We start from the raw sequence: 15,569 nt of genomic DNA on the forward strand, positions 1-15,569 counted from the left end.
CTGAACACTCCAGAAGATGTGACGTAGGGATTTAGAGCGGGCTTTCCCCGTCACGTGACCCTATAGCCTTCACTTTTCTCACGTCATCCTTTTCTCCGAAAATGAAAGAAACTGATGCGGTCCTGTTTTAAATCTCGCTTTGAATCCCAAATGCACCACACATTGCAGATTTTTTTTTTTTAAATAAAAGCTTTAACTTCCGCACGAATGCAGAATGGAAACAGAAAGACACTGAGTAACACACGGAAAGTGAATCCTAACTGAGTGGGCGGGGCGTGTTGTCATTCAGCTCTCACATGCTTATTTCCCATTGGTTATTCTGTAAATAAGGGGCGTGGCTGTGGTGCTGTTTCTGCTGATAACTTGCAGTCAGCTGAAAAGGATGTTCAGTTGGGATTTGTTCTGAGTAAAAGAATACTGAGGACAGAAAAGACATCATTTACTCAAAAGGTAAGGTTTAATCTATTTTAAAGTATAAATTCTAATAATGTTAAATATTATATTTTGGTTTGGATAAAATGACTCTAAATGACTCAGTCATACAGTGTAGAGATGACTCCCTAAATGATTCACTGATCCAAAGTAAAATAAAGTAAAAGTTACTGGGTTTTATTTCTAGGCTGTTGTTTTATTTGTATGTTATTATGTATTTGTTTGCATTGTCGTGATTATTTGCCAGTAGAAATCATTCTGGTTGATGGTTTTCTGAAACAAATAATTACAATCAGTTAATTCATTAGTAGTATAGCTGTTTGGTATATGTTTTGTTTCTAGTCCTTCTTGTTCTTTTTTTGTTGTTTAAATGTTGGCCAGTATAAACTAACCAGTAGTGAAAGTAGTGAAAGCTTCAAACATTACACTCACTTAGCTTACATCACATAATAAGTTTTAAATAAACGAATATATAAATTAAAAAAAGTACAGAACTGTTTGTATAATGCTAAACATTGCTCATAAGCTTCCATTACTTGTTAACTACATTAGTCTCATAGCTCCAGTAAAAAGATGATGAAGATGATAATGTTTATGGCTTTTTGATGATATGTGAGGTGGAATATTTGCAGAAATTTGACTCCTATCCTCTTTGGTTTTATTTTATACACAGATCATTAATTGGGGAATACAATGGACCTCACTATCAAAGACCTAAGTGGAAAACAGCAGCGTGTGAATGTGTTGCCAAGTTCCACCATTGGTGAACTCAAGCAACGCATTGCTCCTCACTTTCAGGCAAGAGCCTCACGCCTGAAGCTTTCAGCCAGCAGCGGTCAGATCCTGGACCATGACCAGAAGACCGTGAGCGATTACGGTCTGAGTTCAGGATCCACAGTGATGCTGCTGGTCTCCATGACTCCCGTGCCCTTTCAGGTTTTCGTGAAGAATGAGAAGGGCCAGATAAAAACATACGACGTCACTGACGACGAGACCGTCGATCAGTTGATGACAAAGGTCCGGCAGAAAGAAGGTGTACCAGTGGACCAGCAGCGGCTGATCTATAACGGCCAACAGCTGGAGTGTGGCAGGAAGCTGCAGGATTACAACATTGTTTCGGAAAGCACCATTTACATGACCCTCCGTCTGCGTGGAGGCTGATGGGAAAAATACATGGAGATCATTTTCTCCAATTTAACCACCATTTTGACAAAATAATAGCATCTGGAATCCTATTTTCTTCTCTTTCTTGACGCACTTTTGAGCACACTTTTAGAAACCATCCAGTAGTGGTAGGGTTGTCATATTTATTTATTTATTTATTGTTTTTTATTTATTAATTTTTTTATTACATAACAACACATGTATAACCATCTTTAAAATTATAATTATGTCCCTTTTTGTTTAGTACCAAGACCAAAACATGCTTTTGGAGTAAGTTCATTCAGGGTTTAAATGTTTTAAGATTTAAAAGATAATAATGTTTAGAAGCACGTTAAAATCTCTTTTATTTTTAATTTGAATCTCTGTCTGAATTGGTCCACTGTTCATATTTAGCTTCTGTATATGTATTGTCATTTGTCTAAATACTGCTTACATTATTATTATTATTATTATTATTATTATTATTATTATTATTATTATTATTATTATTATACTTTGACCTATAATCTATCAGTAATAGAAAGCGTATTTAATGGTAGTTTGTAACTCGAGTGTGTAATCACTGTAATGTGCTCTAGTCTGTTGTTCATATGCTGTGTGTCAAAAGTGAATTTATTTTTGGTGTTTAATTTGCTCTTCAGTCATTCCAGTGTCACCTGTTTATTCTATCTATCTATTCTGTGAATATAACATTTTGCATATTAAAATGAAACTGAAATCATTACTGCTGTTACTTCCTGGCAAACTGCTTTAATAAATTATCCCTTTGGATCAACACTCTTACTTGTATAGCCTATTTATTTTCTTACTGATAAATCCAAATAAATAAAATGATAGTACTCCTATTTGAAATGAATGTTTATTGAACATACAGGAAACTACCGAATTTACAGACACTACTAGTTTATATCCCAGTCAACACCTTGTCGTGGAAATGTAGACAAACACCAGTAGACTCGTCCTCTCAGATGAAGTAGTTTTATTACAGGAGATACAGAGATGCAGGAAGGAGAAGAAGAATGAGAAGAAGAAGATGAGAGCGCTCTGAAGCACTCATCTCCCACATGCACTAGGCTATATAAGATTAAGATAAAGAGAGTTGGACATCTGTGAATCTCGAAAAGGGAGTTCTACTAGGTTTGATCCAGTTTCAAGGCCTTAGCAGATGTGCAGACATTCCTGAAGACAATACCATGTTTATGTCAATGTAAGAGGAAAGAACGTTCTGTAGGCTACTAATCTCCATGACATGAACCCAAGCGGCATTATTCACTGATGAACATGAACAGAGCTATTACAAAGTAAGAAATTAATAATTTCCCTCACAACCTAAAGACACATATATTGATATATAGATAAAATTGATAATTATTATAAATGTAAATATGACATGAAATCATAACTGATCGTAATGAATTGATTTCTACTGAACGCAGACTGTATACACAGATGTAGCCTATAACTGCACACACACACACACACACACACACACACACACACACACACACACACACACATACACACACACACACACACACACACACTGACATCTGCTGGACAATAAACACTCTCACACACCACTCCTGTGAGAATTGAGATCAGAGTATAATATGAGTGAACCTATGTGAGTGTTTGTTCGGTGTAAATTAGAGAAAAAATTCTGGTAGAATTAAAAGTTTGTTTAAGTTGCTCATAAATTCATATTCCTTAGACTTTTAAGCAGTTTGCATTTTAAGATGAAGGATGTGAGTTTACTCCATGTACTGAATGTACCAGATAATTCTGTTCTACAAAAACAAGCATTACAGAGAACACACAGGACCTCTGAACAACCAGTTAGGAAACAGAGTTATGCTCCTTCATTTGGAGGTGTGTGTGTGTGTGTGTGTGTGTTTGTGTGTGTGTGTGTGTGTGTGTGTGTGTGTGTGTGTGTGTGTGTGTGTGCGTGTGTGCGTACGTGTGTTGCATGAATAGGCAACTTATAGCAGGTCATCACAATCAAATTGTTCCAGCAAAAGAATAAATTGAAACCATGCATCCAAGCACCAAACGCTGGCACCTAATCAACTACGTCAGAGTGCAGCGCAAGGACATCAGTGATGTCCTTTTTAAACATGCTATGAGAGGTGCAGATTGCTGGACTGATCATTGGATCGAATGCTATTCATAGACTTCAGTTCAGCATTCAACACGATCATTCCTCAGCACCTGATCACCTCCATCTGCAACTGGATCCTGGACTTCTTGACTGGGAGACCTCAATCAGTTCGTATCAGGAACAACAACTCCAGCACCACCACGCTGAGCACGGGGGTCCCTCAGGACTGTGTGCTCAGTCCACTGCTGTTCACTCTGCTGACGATTACACAACCGTGGTGGGTTTCATCAGCAGGAACAATGAGTCAGCATACAGTCAGCATACAGAGAGGAGGTGCAGCAGCTAACGAACAGGTGCAGAACTAATAACCTGTCTCTGAACATGGACAAAACAAAAGAGATGGTTATTGACTTCAGGAGAGCACGGAGCGACCACTCTTCACTGAACATCGACAGCTCCTCCGTGGAGATCGTCAATAGCACCAAAATCCTTGGTGTTCACCTGATGCAGAACCTCACCTGGTCCCTCAACACCAGCTCTATAACCAAGAAAGCCCAACAGCATCTTTACTTTCTGCGAAGGCTAAAGAAAGCCCATTTCTCACCCCTCAGCCTCACCACGTTCTACAGAGGAACTATTGAGAGCATCTTGAGCAGCTGCATCACTGTCTGGTTCGGAAATTGCACCTCATCGGATCGCAAGACCTGCAGCGGATAGTGAAGACAGCTGAGAAGATCATCAGGGTCGCTCTCTCCCCACCATCACAGACATTTACACCACACGCTGCATCTGCACAGCCACCAGCATTGTGGAGGACCTCATACACCCCTCACACACACATCACACACTCCTCACACACTCCTAACACACCCTTCACACACACGATTCAGCCTCCGGCTGTCTGGAAAAAGGTACTGAAGCATTCGAGCTCTCACGGTCAGACTGTGTAACAGCTTCTTCCCACAAGCCAGAAAAATCCTCAATACTCAGAGATTGGACTGACAGACACACACACACACACACACACACACACACACACACACACACACACACACACACACACACACACATACACACACACACACACACACACACACACTGAACTGAACACCACCCCACTCCCATTGCAATATTTGCACATTCCTGCATTGATTTTGCTGCTACTGTATCATAAAGAACATAATATTTAATTTATTGTCACTGTTATACACTTTACCTGGCTGCTACCACAATAACTGTCCATATTTGGTATAAGCTAATCTGATGAATACGCAGTCATAGCATTTTATGTTTATATCTATACCATTTAAATTATGTTGTTACTCCTTGGCACCGGTCTTCTGCACTAAAATTTCACTGACAGAAAATTAGGTCCAAGTCTAAACATTATTATTTACAGGCAGCTTGTTTTTGTTTGTTTTCTTTTTTTAGTTATTAAGGTTTGGATGAAACCTATATAATCTGAGGGACCAAACAGGATAATAAGTATAGGAATAATAATAACTCAAATAACAGAATGATAATAACTCTAAAGAACAATCACTATAATAAATATTAAGAGTAATAAATATAATGACAATAACAATAATAAATAGAATAACTTTGGTTATATTGGCTATTTTTATTATCCTTTTTCTAGGATGCCTATTTATATTTTCATGTACATATTTTTATTTTGTTTATTTTGCTTGTAAAAAACACAAAAATCTTTTTATGCAACAAATTTTTGAAAAAATATATTTATCACAGCCCAGTTATGCATTAGTATGGTACGGACAATACCATCATATCCATTAGTATTGCGTATTATTGAATCATTATTTGAAACATTTCATAAGTAATTTTTAAAAAAGCTTTTACCTTAAAACCCTTTTTAAATGACTTGACTAGTTGTCCCAGTTTACCAATAATTCCCTGTAACCCTTTACATTCCAAATATGAACTCGGCAAGGAGTTTAGATCAGAAAAATTTCATTTATCACTCTAAGATAGACAGGTTCAAGCTTAATGTCCCACTTTACAAATATTCACCCTATGTATAATATTTAAGTAATATTGCATGAGGTAATCTGCTTCTCATTTACAGATAAACTCTCCTCTTTTATTTAAACCAAGGTTTCCTTACCAGGGATTTGTGACCCCCTGGGGGTTTGTGGTGGGTTTGCAAGTCAACAATATAGTTCTCCAGCATACAGTCTAGCAGCTCATTGTGAATTATATTAAACACACCTTCAACTGTGTCTGAGAAAATATTGTTAATAAAGTTTGACAGGTTTCAGCAAAACGTCCAGCCTAACTACATCTCAAAATTTGCACAAGACACCTGAAACTAGTCCAAAAAAATGTGGGCATCAAAAATAAAGATGTTTGCTCTTAGAAACAAGTTCACATGTAGTTCTGATGTGCACACATTATTCACTCAATAACTCCACTTTATCTCTCCCAATCTGTGCAATATATCTTACAGTTGAATTGGTTCTTTGCACACTTTTGCCATTTTGTTGAACTGTATTACATTATATTACATTACATTGCATAAAACAAGATCCTGGAAGCTGTGGGGTATTTTAAACTAGCCCTGGTGTTTTAAATTATACACTTTCATGTCTGCTCCTCCTCCATTGAAAATGTTCATAGAGAAAGCATGGGGCTCAATTCATGTTGCAGTTCCCATTTATGACCACTAGGTGCAATGATATCTCTATGGAGGTTAAGTGGAGCAGGCGTGTGCTCTATGCCACAACTGCACAGCGGCCATAAGGAGAGTTCTGACAACAAAATCACAAACAGCAGACATAAAACCCTCAACCCAAATAACACAGCCACACCCACACAAAGTAAATAAAGATTTATTAATGGTTTGACAAAGTAACATTTATTACAATCATCGCAGAGGTGTTCAGCACCAACTGTAAGTAGAACAGGTAAGGAACCTTCTGATCCCAGATACTAACAGGCTGGGACATGTGAAGAAAAGGATTTACCTGTACTGAAATGTATAGGTGACAAATAACAGCTGTATTTTCTTATGATAAAAACATGATTTAGATTTTGGAGTGTGTTGTGTAGTGATTATATGTCCAATCTGTATTTTTTGGTAAGTAACAGTGCTTGTACTTGAGTATGATTTTCAATACTTTTTCCAGTTTTTATAAAAAAAATTTCAGGAATAACATGAGCAAGATATATAAAGTTTCTAAGGACTACAGGACATTATTATTCATCCCTCCCTATAAAACACAGATATAAAGAATGTATTCCAGTGCTACACGTTGTAGTCCAGTTAGAATGCATTACATTCTATGCTGAATACTATTAAAAGCAGAAGTAGAAGAAGAAGATGAAGAAGAGGAAGAAGAAGACATAGCTGCACCTCCTTTCCTGTGAAATAGGAGAACAAGAGGGAGAGAAATATGGAAAGGAATTCAGAAATACACACATTGTAGATGGACAGCAGTAAAACTATTATTATTATTATTATTATTTTTTTACATTTACCAGATGACAAATAAGACTGAAGCATAAATAATCTAACATAGTAACAGGTTGCTGAGTTGAAATGTTTTTCACTGAAATGAGTTCAAATTCATTAGAGATTGGACTCCAAATTTTACACATTACAATTGTAAATTCTAGACTTATTCACTGTGAAAATCACATCCAATTACAAAACCAGATTCCTCAACAGTCCTTTGTCCTTTTTTAGCAGAGGATTTCTTTATATTTCTTGTGATGATCCCATCACCGAGAATCTTTACTCCAAAACCTAGTTTTCCCAAAAGCAGATCCTACAGCGCCGAGCTCAGTGGAACAGAACAGCACAGCCAGAGGATCAGCTCTGAAATGAGATTTAATATTAATGCAGGCTTTTCTGCTGGATTTTCACTCCACACACAGATTTTTATTCCATATTACACCGTAAACAACATCACATCTTACTCTCTCAGTGCAGCGGGAACACACACAGATCTTTATTCCATATTACACCGTAAACAACATCATGTCTTACTCTCTCAGTGCAGCGGGAACACACACAGTCCACTTTAAGAGTTGTTGGAGGAAAAATCTCCTTCAGAGGCTGTAAAACATTCAAATCCATCAGAAAGTGAAGTAAACACTGCGAGTCAATAATGTACTGGATTTAAACATCATTTCTGGATCATAAAGGTTCACTTACCGGGTTTGGGTGGAACAGGTTTGAAGCCTGAAACACAGATGATGGACAGACAGTTATTATAAAATCTGTGGACTGGGTTTGGTTTCACGAGACAATTAGTCAATATCAGCTTATTGTCTCGTCTAATTTATCAGTTAAAGCTTAAAAATATGTCAAATATTCATCAAATCCCGTTTCAAGAATTAGAAAGTGTAAATCTGTTCTCTGAGAACTTCACATCTGCCTCCTTCCTCCTCTCACCAGAGTTCTTCTTCTTCCAGACCACAATTCCAGCAACAACGGCAACGAGAACCAGGAGAGCCGCGACTACACCAACGATGATACCGATCGGAACTACACCTGATAAATCACACAGAGTCTTTATTATCTGCTGCAGAAATAAATCATCTTTCAGTGTAAATCTGTAGTTTTATAGGAAAGTGTTTCTCTGACCAGGATTCAGGATTCGAATATCACGCAGCACCATCTCCTTCTCCAAGCTGCTGTGCTGAATCACGCAGGTGTAGGTGTGTTTCTGCAGATCCTCAGCTGAGACTGTCAGAATGCTTCTCTTCTGGAAGCTTCCATCCTGGTTGGGTAACGTCTCTCTGAGCTCCACGTCCTCATGCACGTCCTCTCCGTCCTTCTGCCAGGTGATCATCACTGTTTTGGGGAAGAAACCTGTAGCATGACACACCACCTCTGGAGAAGAAGAGTGTTTCTGGAACACTGACGCTGTAGGACGAACTGCAGACACACAGAGACAGAAATATTAAAACACTCTGTGTGATTTTAATAAATAAAAAGGAAAAGTGTTGTCAAATGCAGATAAATTTGTGGAAGTGGGTCACATGATTTTCAGTAGACCGCAACCATCTGTGTACCCTCAATGATCGCAACACATATTTTTAAAAATGGTAAAATATCCACTGATTGTCTAGATTTGAATACCACTACATATTTTATTAGTGATGCGCAACATTCTGGGCAGGGAGTAACCCAAGAAAAACAATCATTCTGTTTCTGGGTGCATCACGTCAGCCTGCTGTTAAGATAGCTAGCTAGCTAACATTAACTCTATAATGAATTCAAGTTCAAATTGGTTTTAAAAGCCCTGCAATCACTTTTCCCAAAATCCACCAAGAGAGCTTACTGTGTCACTGTGATTCTCGAGTCCTGTAAAGGTAAAGTAACATGGTATTACTCTTGGGGGGCTTTTTTTTTTTTTTTTTTAATAAAATGGATAATATATATAAATCAACTGCAAAGTGCGCGATTCCAGGGATGAAATTATTATGAGAAAAATAAGTTGTAATCTCAAGAAAATAACTTTTTTTAAAAAAACTGATTTTATTTATGGTCACAAAATACACACATGATGATGATATTTTTATTTTTGACACTAATGTTGCACGCTGACATAGAAAATAAAAATGCAAATTGCATTATATTTCTTTCCTTTTGGCAACATCTTTATGCACACATATGGGAACAAATGTGAACTGGGGGTTTACATATTAATATTCTTTTCTAAATTTCATTTTTGCCAAAAAATACCTCCTGTAGTGCACTATCAGAGTGTGTTACTAGTGTGTACACTATCAGAGTGTGTGTGTTGTACTGAAGGTGTGTGTTATTAGTGTGTACACTATCAGAGTGTGTGTGTTGTAGTGAAGGTGAGTGTTATTAATGTGTACACTATCAGAGTGTGTGTTGTAGTGACAGTGTATATTAGTAGTGTGTACACTATCAGAGTGTGTGTGTTGTAGTGAAGGTGTGTGTTATTAGTGTGTACACTATCAGAGTGTGTGTGTTGTACTGAAGGTGTGTGTTATTAGTGTGTACACTATCAGAGCGTGTGTGTTGTAGTGAAGGAGTGTGTTACTAGAGTGTACACTATCAGAGTGTGTGTGTTGTAGTGAAGGTGTGTGTTATTAGTGTGTACACTATCAGAGTGTGTGTGTTGTAGTGAAGGAGTGTGTTATTAGTGTGTACACTATCAGAGTGTGTGTGTTGTAGTGAAGGTGTGTGTTATTAGTGTGTACACTATCAGAGTGTGTGTGTTGTAGTGAATGAGTGTGTTATTAGTGTGTACACTATCAGAGTGTGTGTGTTGTAGTGAAGGAGTGTGTTACTAGAGTGTACACTATCAGAGTGTGTGTGTTGTAGTGACAGTGTGTGTTATTAGTGTGTACACTATCAGAGTGTGTGTGTTGTAGTGAAGGTGTGTGTTATTAGTGTGTACACTATCAGAGTGTGTGTGTTGTAGTGAAGGAGTGTGTTACTAGAGTGTACCCTATCAGTGTGTGTGTTGTAGTGAAGGTGTGTGTTATTAGTGTGTACACTATCAGAGTGTGTGTGTTGTAGTGAAGGAGTGTGTTACTAGAGTGTACACTATCAGAGTGTGTGTGTTGTAGTGAAGGTGTGTTATTAGTGTGTACACTATCAGAGTGTGTGTGTTGTAGTGAAGGTGTGTGTTATTAGAGTGTACACTATCAGAGTGTGTGTTGTAGTGACAGTGTATATTAGTAGTGTGTACACTATCAGAGTGTGTGTGTTGTAGTGAAGGTGTGTGTTACTAGAGTGTACACTATCAGAGTGTGTGTGTTGTAGTGACAGTGTGTGTTATTAGTGTGTACACGATCAGAGTGTGTGTGTTGTAGTGAAGGTGTGTGTTATTAGTGTGTACACGATCAGAGTGTGTGTGTTGTAGTGAAGGTGTGTGTTATTAGTGTGTACACTATCAGAGTGTGTGTGTTGTAGTGAAGGTGTGTGTTATTAGTGTGTACACTATCAGAGTGTGTATGTTGTAGTGACAGTGTGTATTAGTAGTGTGTACACTGCATGTACATTAGTGTACAGTTACAGTCACAGAACAGATCACACACTTTACCTTTCCTCTCCAGACTCTCTCTGCCGTAAGACACAAACTTCTTTAACTCATCAATACACTCATTCTCCAGGAAGGGTTTCTGGTCTACACCCTCAGCTCCCGTAGACTCCCACTTCTTTATAAAGAGCAGAGCTGGAGATTCAGCTGCAGTCCAGGTTCCAGTTTTCAGATCCAAACTGATGAAATCTTCTCCATCATAACCGAACACATCATATCTTCTAATAGTGTTGTCATCATCACGCTCACATCCGTATATCCTCTGTAGTGTATGAACTCCTGCACACACACACACACATAATGAATTGAGATCAGAATAGCTTCTTTTCCTTCTACACTCTATTCAAACCACTACACTGCATTTTGTACTTGTCCTTTTGTCCTCTGTCATTTTTACAGTTTGTCCTCTGTAGTAGAATATGCCGTAATGTAATTGCTGCCAAAAGATCATTTAGTAGTGTGTGTTGTGTGTCCTTTTACACTACATTCACAGCTCTGTGCGCAAAGTCTCAAACTGCATAATGCACACTAAGTAGACTATCTGAGGAGACTAAACTTTATTTTACACAGCAGTATTGTTCTGTGCTTGTTCGTGGATTCACAATAAAATCATAAAATCATGAGATCATTCCAAAAAATCATGAAATCATTCACAATAAAATCATGAGATTAATACAGGAAACTGTATTAATGTGTTACTTTAGTAAGTAAGTAAGTAAAATTTATTTATATAGCACGTTTCACACAGCAAAGCTGACCAAAGTGCTGCAGAGGGTAAGGAAAGTAAAATAGAAACAGAATTATACCAAATAAAAACAGACAATAGACAATAGAAAAAAATTATTAAAAATTTGTTTAAACAATTAAAAATCTGATCAAAAAGCCTGGCAGAAGAGATAAGTTTTAAGCCTATTTTTAAAAGTGGTAATAGAAGGTGCAAGGCGGATGTCCAGTAGCAGTTGATTCCATAGACGGGGGGCAGCAACAGCAAAAGCTGTACCCCCCTTTGTTTTTAACGGGAACGAGGGACATGCAAAAGAAACCTATCAGAAGATATTAGACATCTGTTTGATGAATGTGGTTTAAGAAGATCCTCGAGATAGGAAGGAGCTTGATTATTAAGAGTTTTAAAAACAAACATCAGAACCTTAAACTGAATCCTAAAATGGACTGGGAGCCAGTGAAGCGATGCTAAAATTGGGGTGACACGATCAAACTTCTTCACCCTGGTCAACAGCCTTGCAGCTGCATTCTGAACCATCTGAAGATGAGCCAGAGATGACTGAGGAAGACCCAAGTATAATGAATTACAGTAATCTAAGCGAGAAGTAACAAAACCATGAATAACCTTCTCCAAATCCTGGAAAGACAAAAATGTTTTCAGTTTCAAAATAATCCGTAGTTGATAAAAACTATTCTTAACGACCGAATTTATCTGCTTGGTTAAGCATAATTCTGAGTCCAGAATGAAGCCAAGGTTCCAAACCTGAGAAGAAATTGAAGGAAAGTGATTATGGAGCTCGTTAATGAGACCATTTCTCAATCTCAGGGGGCCAAAAACAATTATTTCAGTTTTGTCTTCATTAAGTGAGAGGAAATTATTTGTCAACCATTTTTTAATGTCATCCAGACAGTCCAGCAATGGCTGAATGGAGTCACCAGCTTTCAAAGGAATGTATAACTGGGTATCATCAGCATATAAATGAAAAGAGACATTGTGAGCCCTAATAATATTCCCCAATGGCCACATATATAAATTAAAAAGAAGTGGGCCCAGAATGGAGCCTTGAGGAACACCACTAATAATAGGACTAGAAGAAGAGCAGAAATTACCCAACGCTACAGAGAAAGACCTGTCCTTAAGATATGAGCTGAGCCATTGTAGGGCGGTTCCCTTGATACCAAACAGATGCTCTAAGCGCAAGAGAAGTATGTAATGGTCTACAGTATCAAAGGCAGCTGTAAGATCTAGTAGCATCAACACAGTATTTTTTCCAGCATCCACTGTGAGTAAAATGTCATTGGACACTTAACAAAGCAGACTCTGTGCTATGAAAAGCAGTGAAACCAGTTTGTAAAGGTTCAAATAACATAGCTGAGTTTAAAAACAGGAACAATTGAGATTGTACTACTTTCTCTAGCAGCTTTGACAGAAACGGTAGCTTAGAGACAGGCCGATAATTATTAAGGCAACCTTCATCCAAACCCTGTTTCTTAAGCAAAGGTTGAACAATAGCATGCTTAAAACAATTTGGGACCACCCGTGCATCCAAAGAAGAATTTATCAACACTTGGATACTGGGGCCAATTTCCGAAAAGGTTGCTTTCATAAGCACAGTGGGAACCACATCAAGTGGCGTGGATGATATTTTCATCTGGTTAACCAGATCACACCGTTCCTTTAGAGAAACGTGTTCAAATTGATCAAATGAACCCGGTAAAGCCAGTGAATTCAGGGCCAGGTCTGATAAATGCAAAGTGAAGGAAGAACGAATGGTAAATACTTTATGAGCAAAAAACTTAAAAAACTTCTCACAAAGTTCAGCCGAGGGTTCCCCATGGAATTGGCAACTCGGATTAATAATTGAATTTATCGTGGTGAATAAGATCTTTGGTCTATGACAGTGTGTAGCAATTAAGTCAGAGAAATACCTAGACCTAGCTGACTTTGCTGCACTCTGAAACTTAAACAAACAATCTTTAAAAATCTGGAAGGACACAGTTAACTGATCATGCTTCCATCTCCGCTCAGCTCTATGACAAGCCTGTCCGAGAGAACGAGTATTATCGTCCAGCCAGTAATAGGATTTACGATTTGGTTGTTTCAGCTTAAAAGGGGCAATGGAGTCTAAAATATTGGAGCAAAATGTATCAAATAAGGCAATCAAATCATCACGGCCAGAAGAAGACTCTGCAGCACATCTGTTAGATGTTAGATAGATGTACACATCTGATTCATGTTTCAACAGCATTAGCTAGAAAACTTTCACTAAACTGAGAGGCAGTGAGTGAATTAATACAACGAGAAGAATATCCTGAAGGCCTCGTCACAACGGCAGAGCTGGCAGCAGGGACATTAAAAACAATGGGCTTGTGATATGAGAAGGAAGCATCTTCAATATTAACATCATCAACAGCGGTTCCATATGACAATATAAGGTCTAGAGTATGACCAAGGACATGAGTTGCCTGATTTATGTGTTGAATAAAACCAAAGGAATCCAAGATATTACAAAATTTAGCAACCAAGGGTCGACCAGGGCAGCAGACATGCACATTAAAATCACCCGATAATAACAAACGATCATACAACGGAACAATAGAAGTTAAAAAATCACAAAATTCACTTAAAAAGGCATTGTCCGGGTTAGGTGGCCGATAGATCAAAGCACAGATTAGCGTGGAAGATGTCGACTCTAACGCGACACACTGTACCTCAAACGACGAGTAACTCCCAACAGAAACTCTCCGAATGTTCAGTGACTGTTTAAAAACCATAGCAACCCCACCGCCCTTACCAGAAGACCGTGGAGTACTAATAAAACAACAGTTCGGTGGACAGAGCTCCTCGAAGACGGTTGACTCACCAGGACTAACCCAGGTCTCCGTCAGGAATAAAATATCCAAGTCATGTCTGGCAGAAAAGTCATTTAAAATGAAAGTTTTGTTGCACACGGACCGAGCGTTAACCAGGGCCATCCTCATAGGACACTGAGGTAGCGAGGTCCGATCCGGTGAAACGAATTCCAGTTGTCTGAGATTTAAACAGTTCACTCTTCTCTGGCGAATCCGTAATCGTGGAGGAGCAGAACAATTAGACGAGTGTAGGAAGTCCTTGGAAAATAGGCAGATGAAAAACATATCTGTAATCCCATGACCGTCGTTTCAAGTGGAGCCCTTCCAAGCTTAAGGGAAACTCAATCGATTGTCTGGAGGAAGCGATTGTCCGTCTGATTCTCACCCGAACACCAGCACGATTCCCACTCTTCCTGCGGTGCTTCCTTAGAGGAGGAAAGCAGCAAGGTAGCCAGACGAGGATTGAAAACGAGAATACAGAGTAGGACAACATCGCAGATGAGCTCCCATACAGCTTATGATGTTAAGCAAAGCTTGATGATTGTCGGACAACACTGAATCTACATGATACCAGTGTGACACGATACACAGTAAAAACAGCAGAGATGCCAGACGAACAGACAAAATAGATACAACAAACTGTAATAGACGGGAAAGATAAGAGAGACCGCATGCCGACAGGGACACTGGCGCCATCTTGACTACCGGGACAGGGACTGTAATGACTGTACTTTAGCAGATTTATTACACAGAGCTGTTGAAACTGAAAGCTCATCAAATATGACTATTTATTATACTTACGTGTTATAAGTAATAATAAAATGCAATAATAAAAAATAATAAATCTGTAGTGTAGTGAATAAATTTTGTGTGTGTGTGTGTGTGTGTGTACATACAGAGTACAGTCAGTGTGGTTTGATTAGTGATTTAATCTCTGAGTGTGTTTCACCTGTAGAGTGATTAAGGCTCTGCATTACTGCGTTCACAGTGTCTTTGAAACTCTCCTGTTGAGACTGCATATGCGATGTCTCACTGTTCCAGTAACCTGGATTACCAGATTTCATCTTCTGTATCCACTCTGTCTTTGGGATCACCTTCTTGATGTTACTGTCGTAGTACATAAACTGCTGTCCATCCACCAGACCAACAGCAGTGAACTCTGGGAAATTTATTCCTGGTGTGAGGGCAGTGTAGAGGTACTGCAGAGAGTGTGTGTCTGTAAAAGTTGAAATTGTTTTTGTAACTCATCACAT

General features: G+C 38.5%; 2 protein-coding genes across 7 annotated transcripts in view; one reads left to right on the top strand and one right to left on the bottom strand.

Annotated features, from left to right (window-relative positions):
* Window positions 1–15,569, bottom strand: part of LOC108261296 (class I histocompatibility antigen, Gogo-A*0401 alpha chain) — a 158,301-nt gene that overhangs the window by 130,462 nt on the left and 12,270 nt on the right. For 2 of the 6 annotated variants that reach the window (XM_053674396.1, XM_053674394.1), the window contains exons 5-7: window positions 15,266–15,532; window positions 10,744–11,019; window positions 8,304–8,597 (exon numbers count right to left, since the gene is read on the bottom strand). In XM_053674396.1, coding sequence (XP_053530371.1) covers window positions 8,304–8,597; window positions 10,744–11,019; window positions 15,266–15,532 — 837 coding nt within the window. Of the gene's footprint in view, window positions 1–6,527; window positions 7,533–7,633; window positions 7,773–7,871; window positions 7,899–8,111; window positions 8,211–8,303; window positions 8,598–10,743; window positions 11,020–15,265; window positions 15,533–15,569 lie in introns of those variants that run through there. The other 4 variants (XR_008393229.1, XM_053674398.1, XM_053674397.1 and 1 more) reach the window with 4 other exon arrangements.
* On the top strand, window positions 340–2,376 carry LOC108255606 (uncharacterized). Its single transcript, XM_017451693.3, has 2 exons — window positions 340–450; window positions 1,106–2,376. Exon 2 carries the CDS (start codon window positions 1,126–1,128, stop codon window positions 1,591–1,593), a length of 468 nt encoding a protein of 155 aa, XP_017307182.1. The 5' UTR covers window positions 340–450; window positions 1,106–1,125; the 3' UTR covers window positions 1,594–2,376.

Source organism: Ictalurus punctatus, chromosome 22, assembly GCF_001660625.3.
Source record: "Ictalurus punctatus breed USDA103 chromosome 22, Coco_2.0, whole genome shotgun sequence".
NCBI classification, from domain to species: domain Eukaryota; kingdom Metazoa; phylum Chordata; class Actinopteri; order Siluriformes; family Ictaluridae; genus Ictalurus; species Ictalurus punctatus.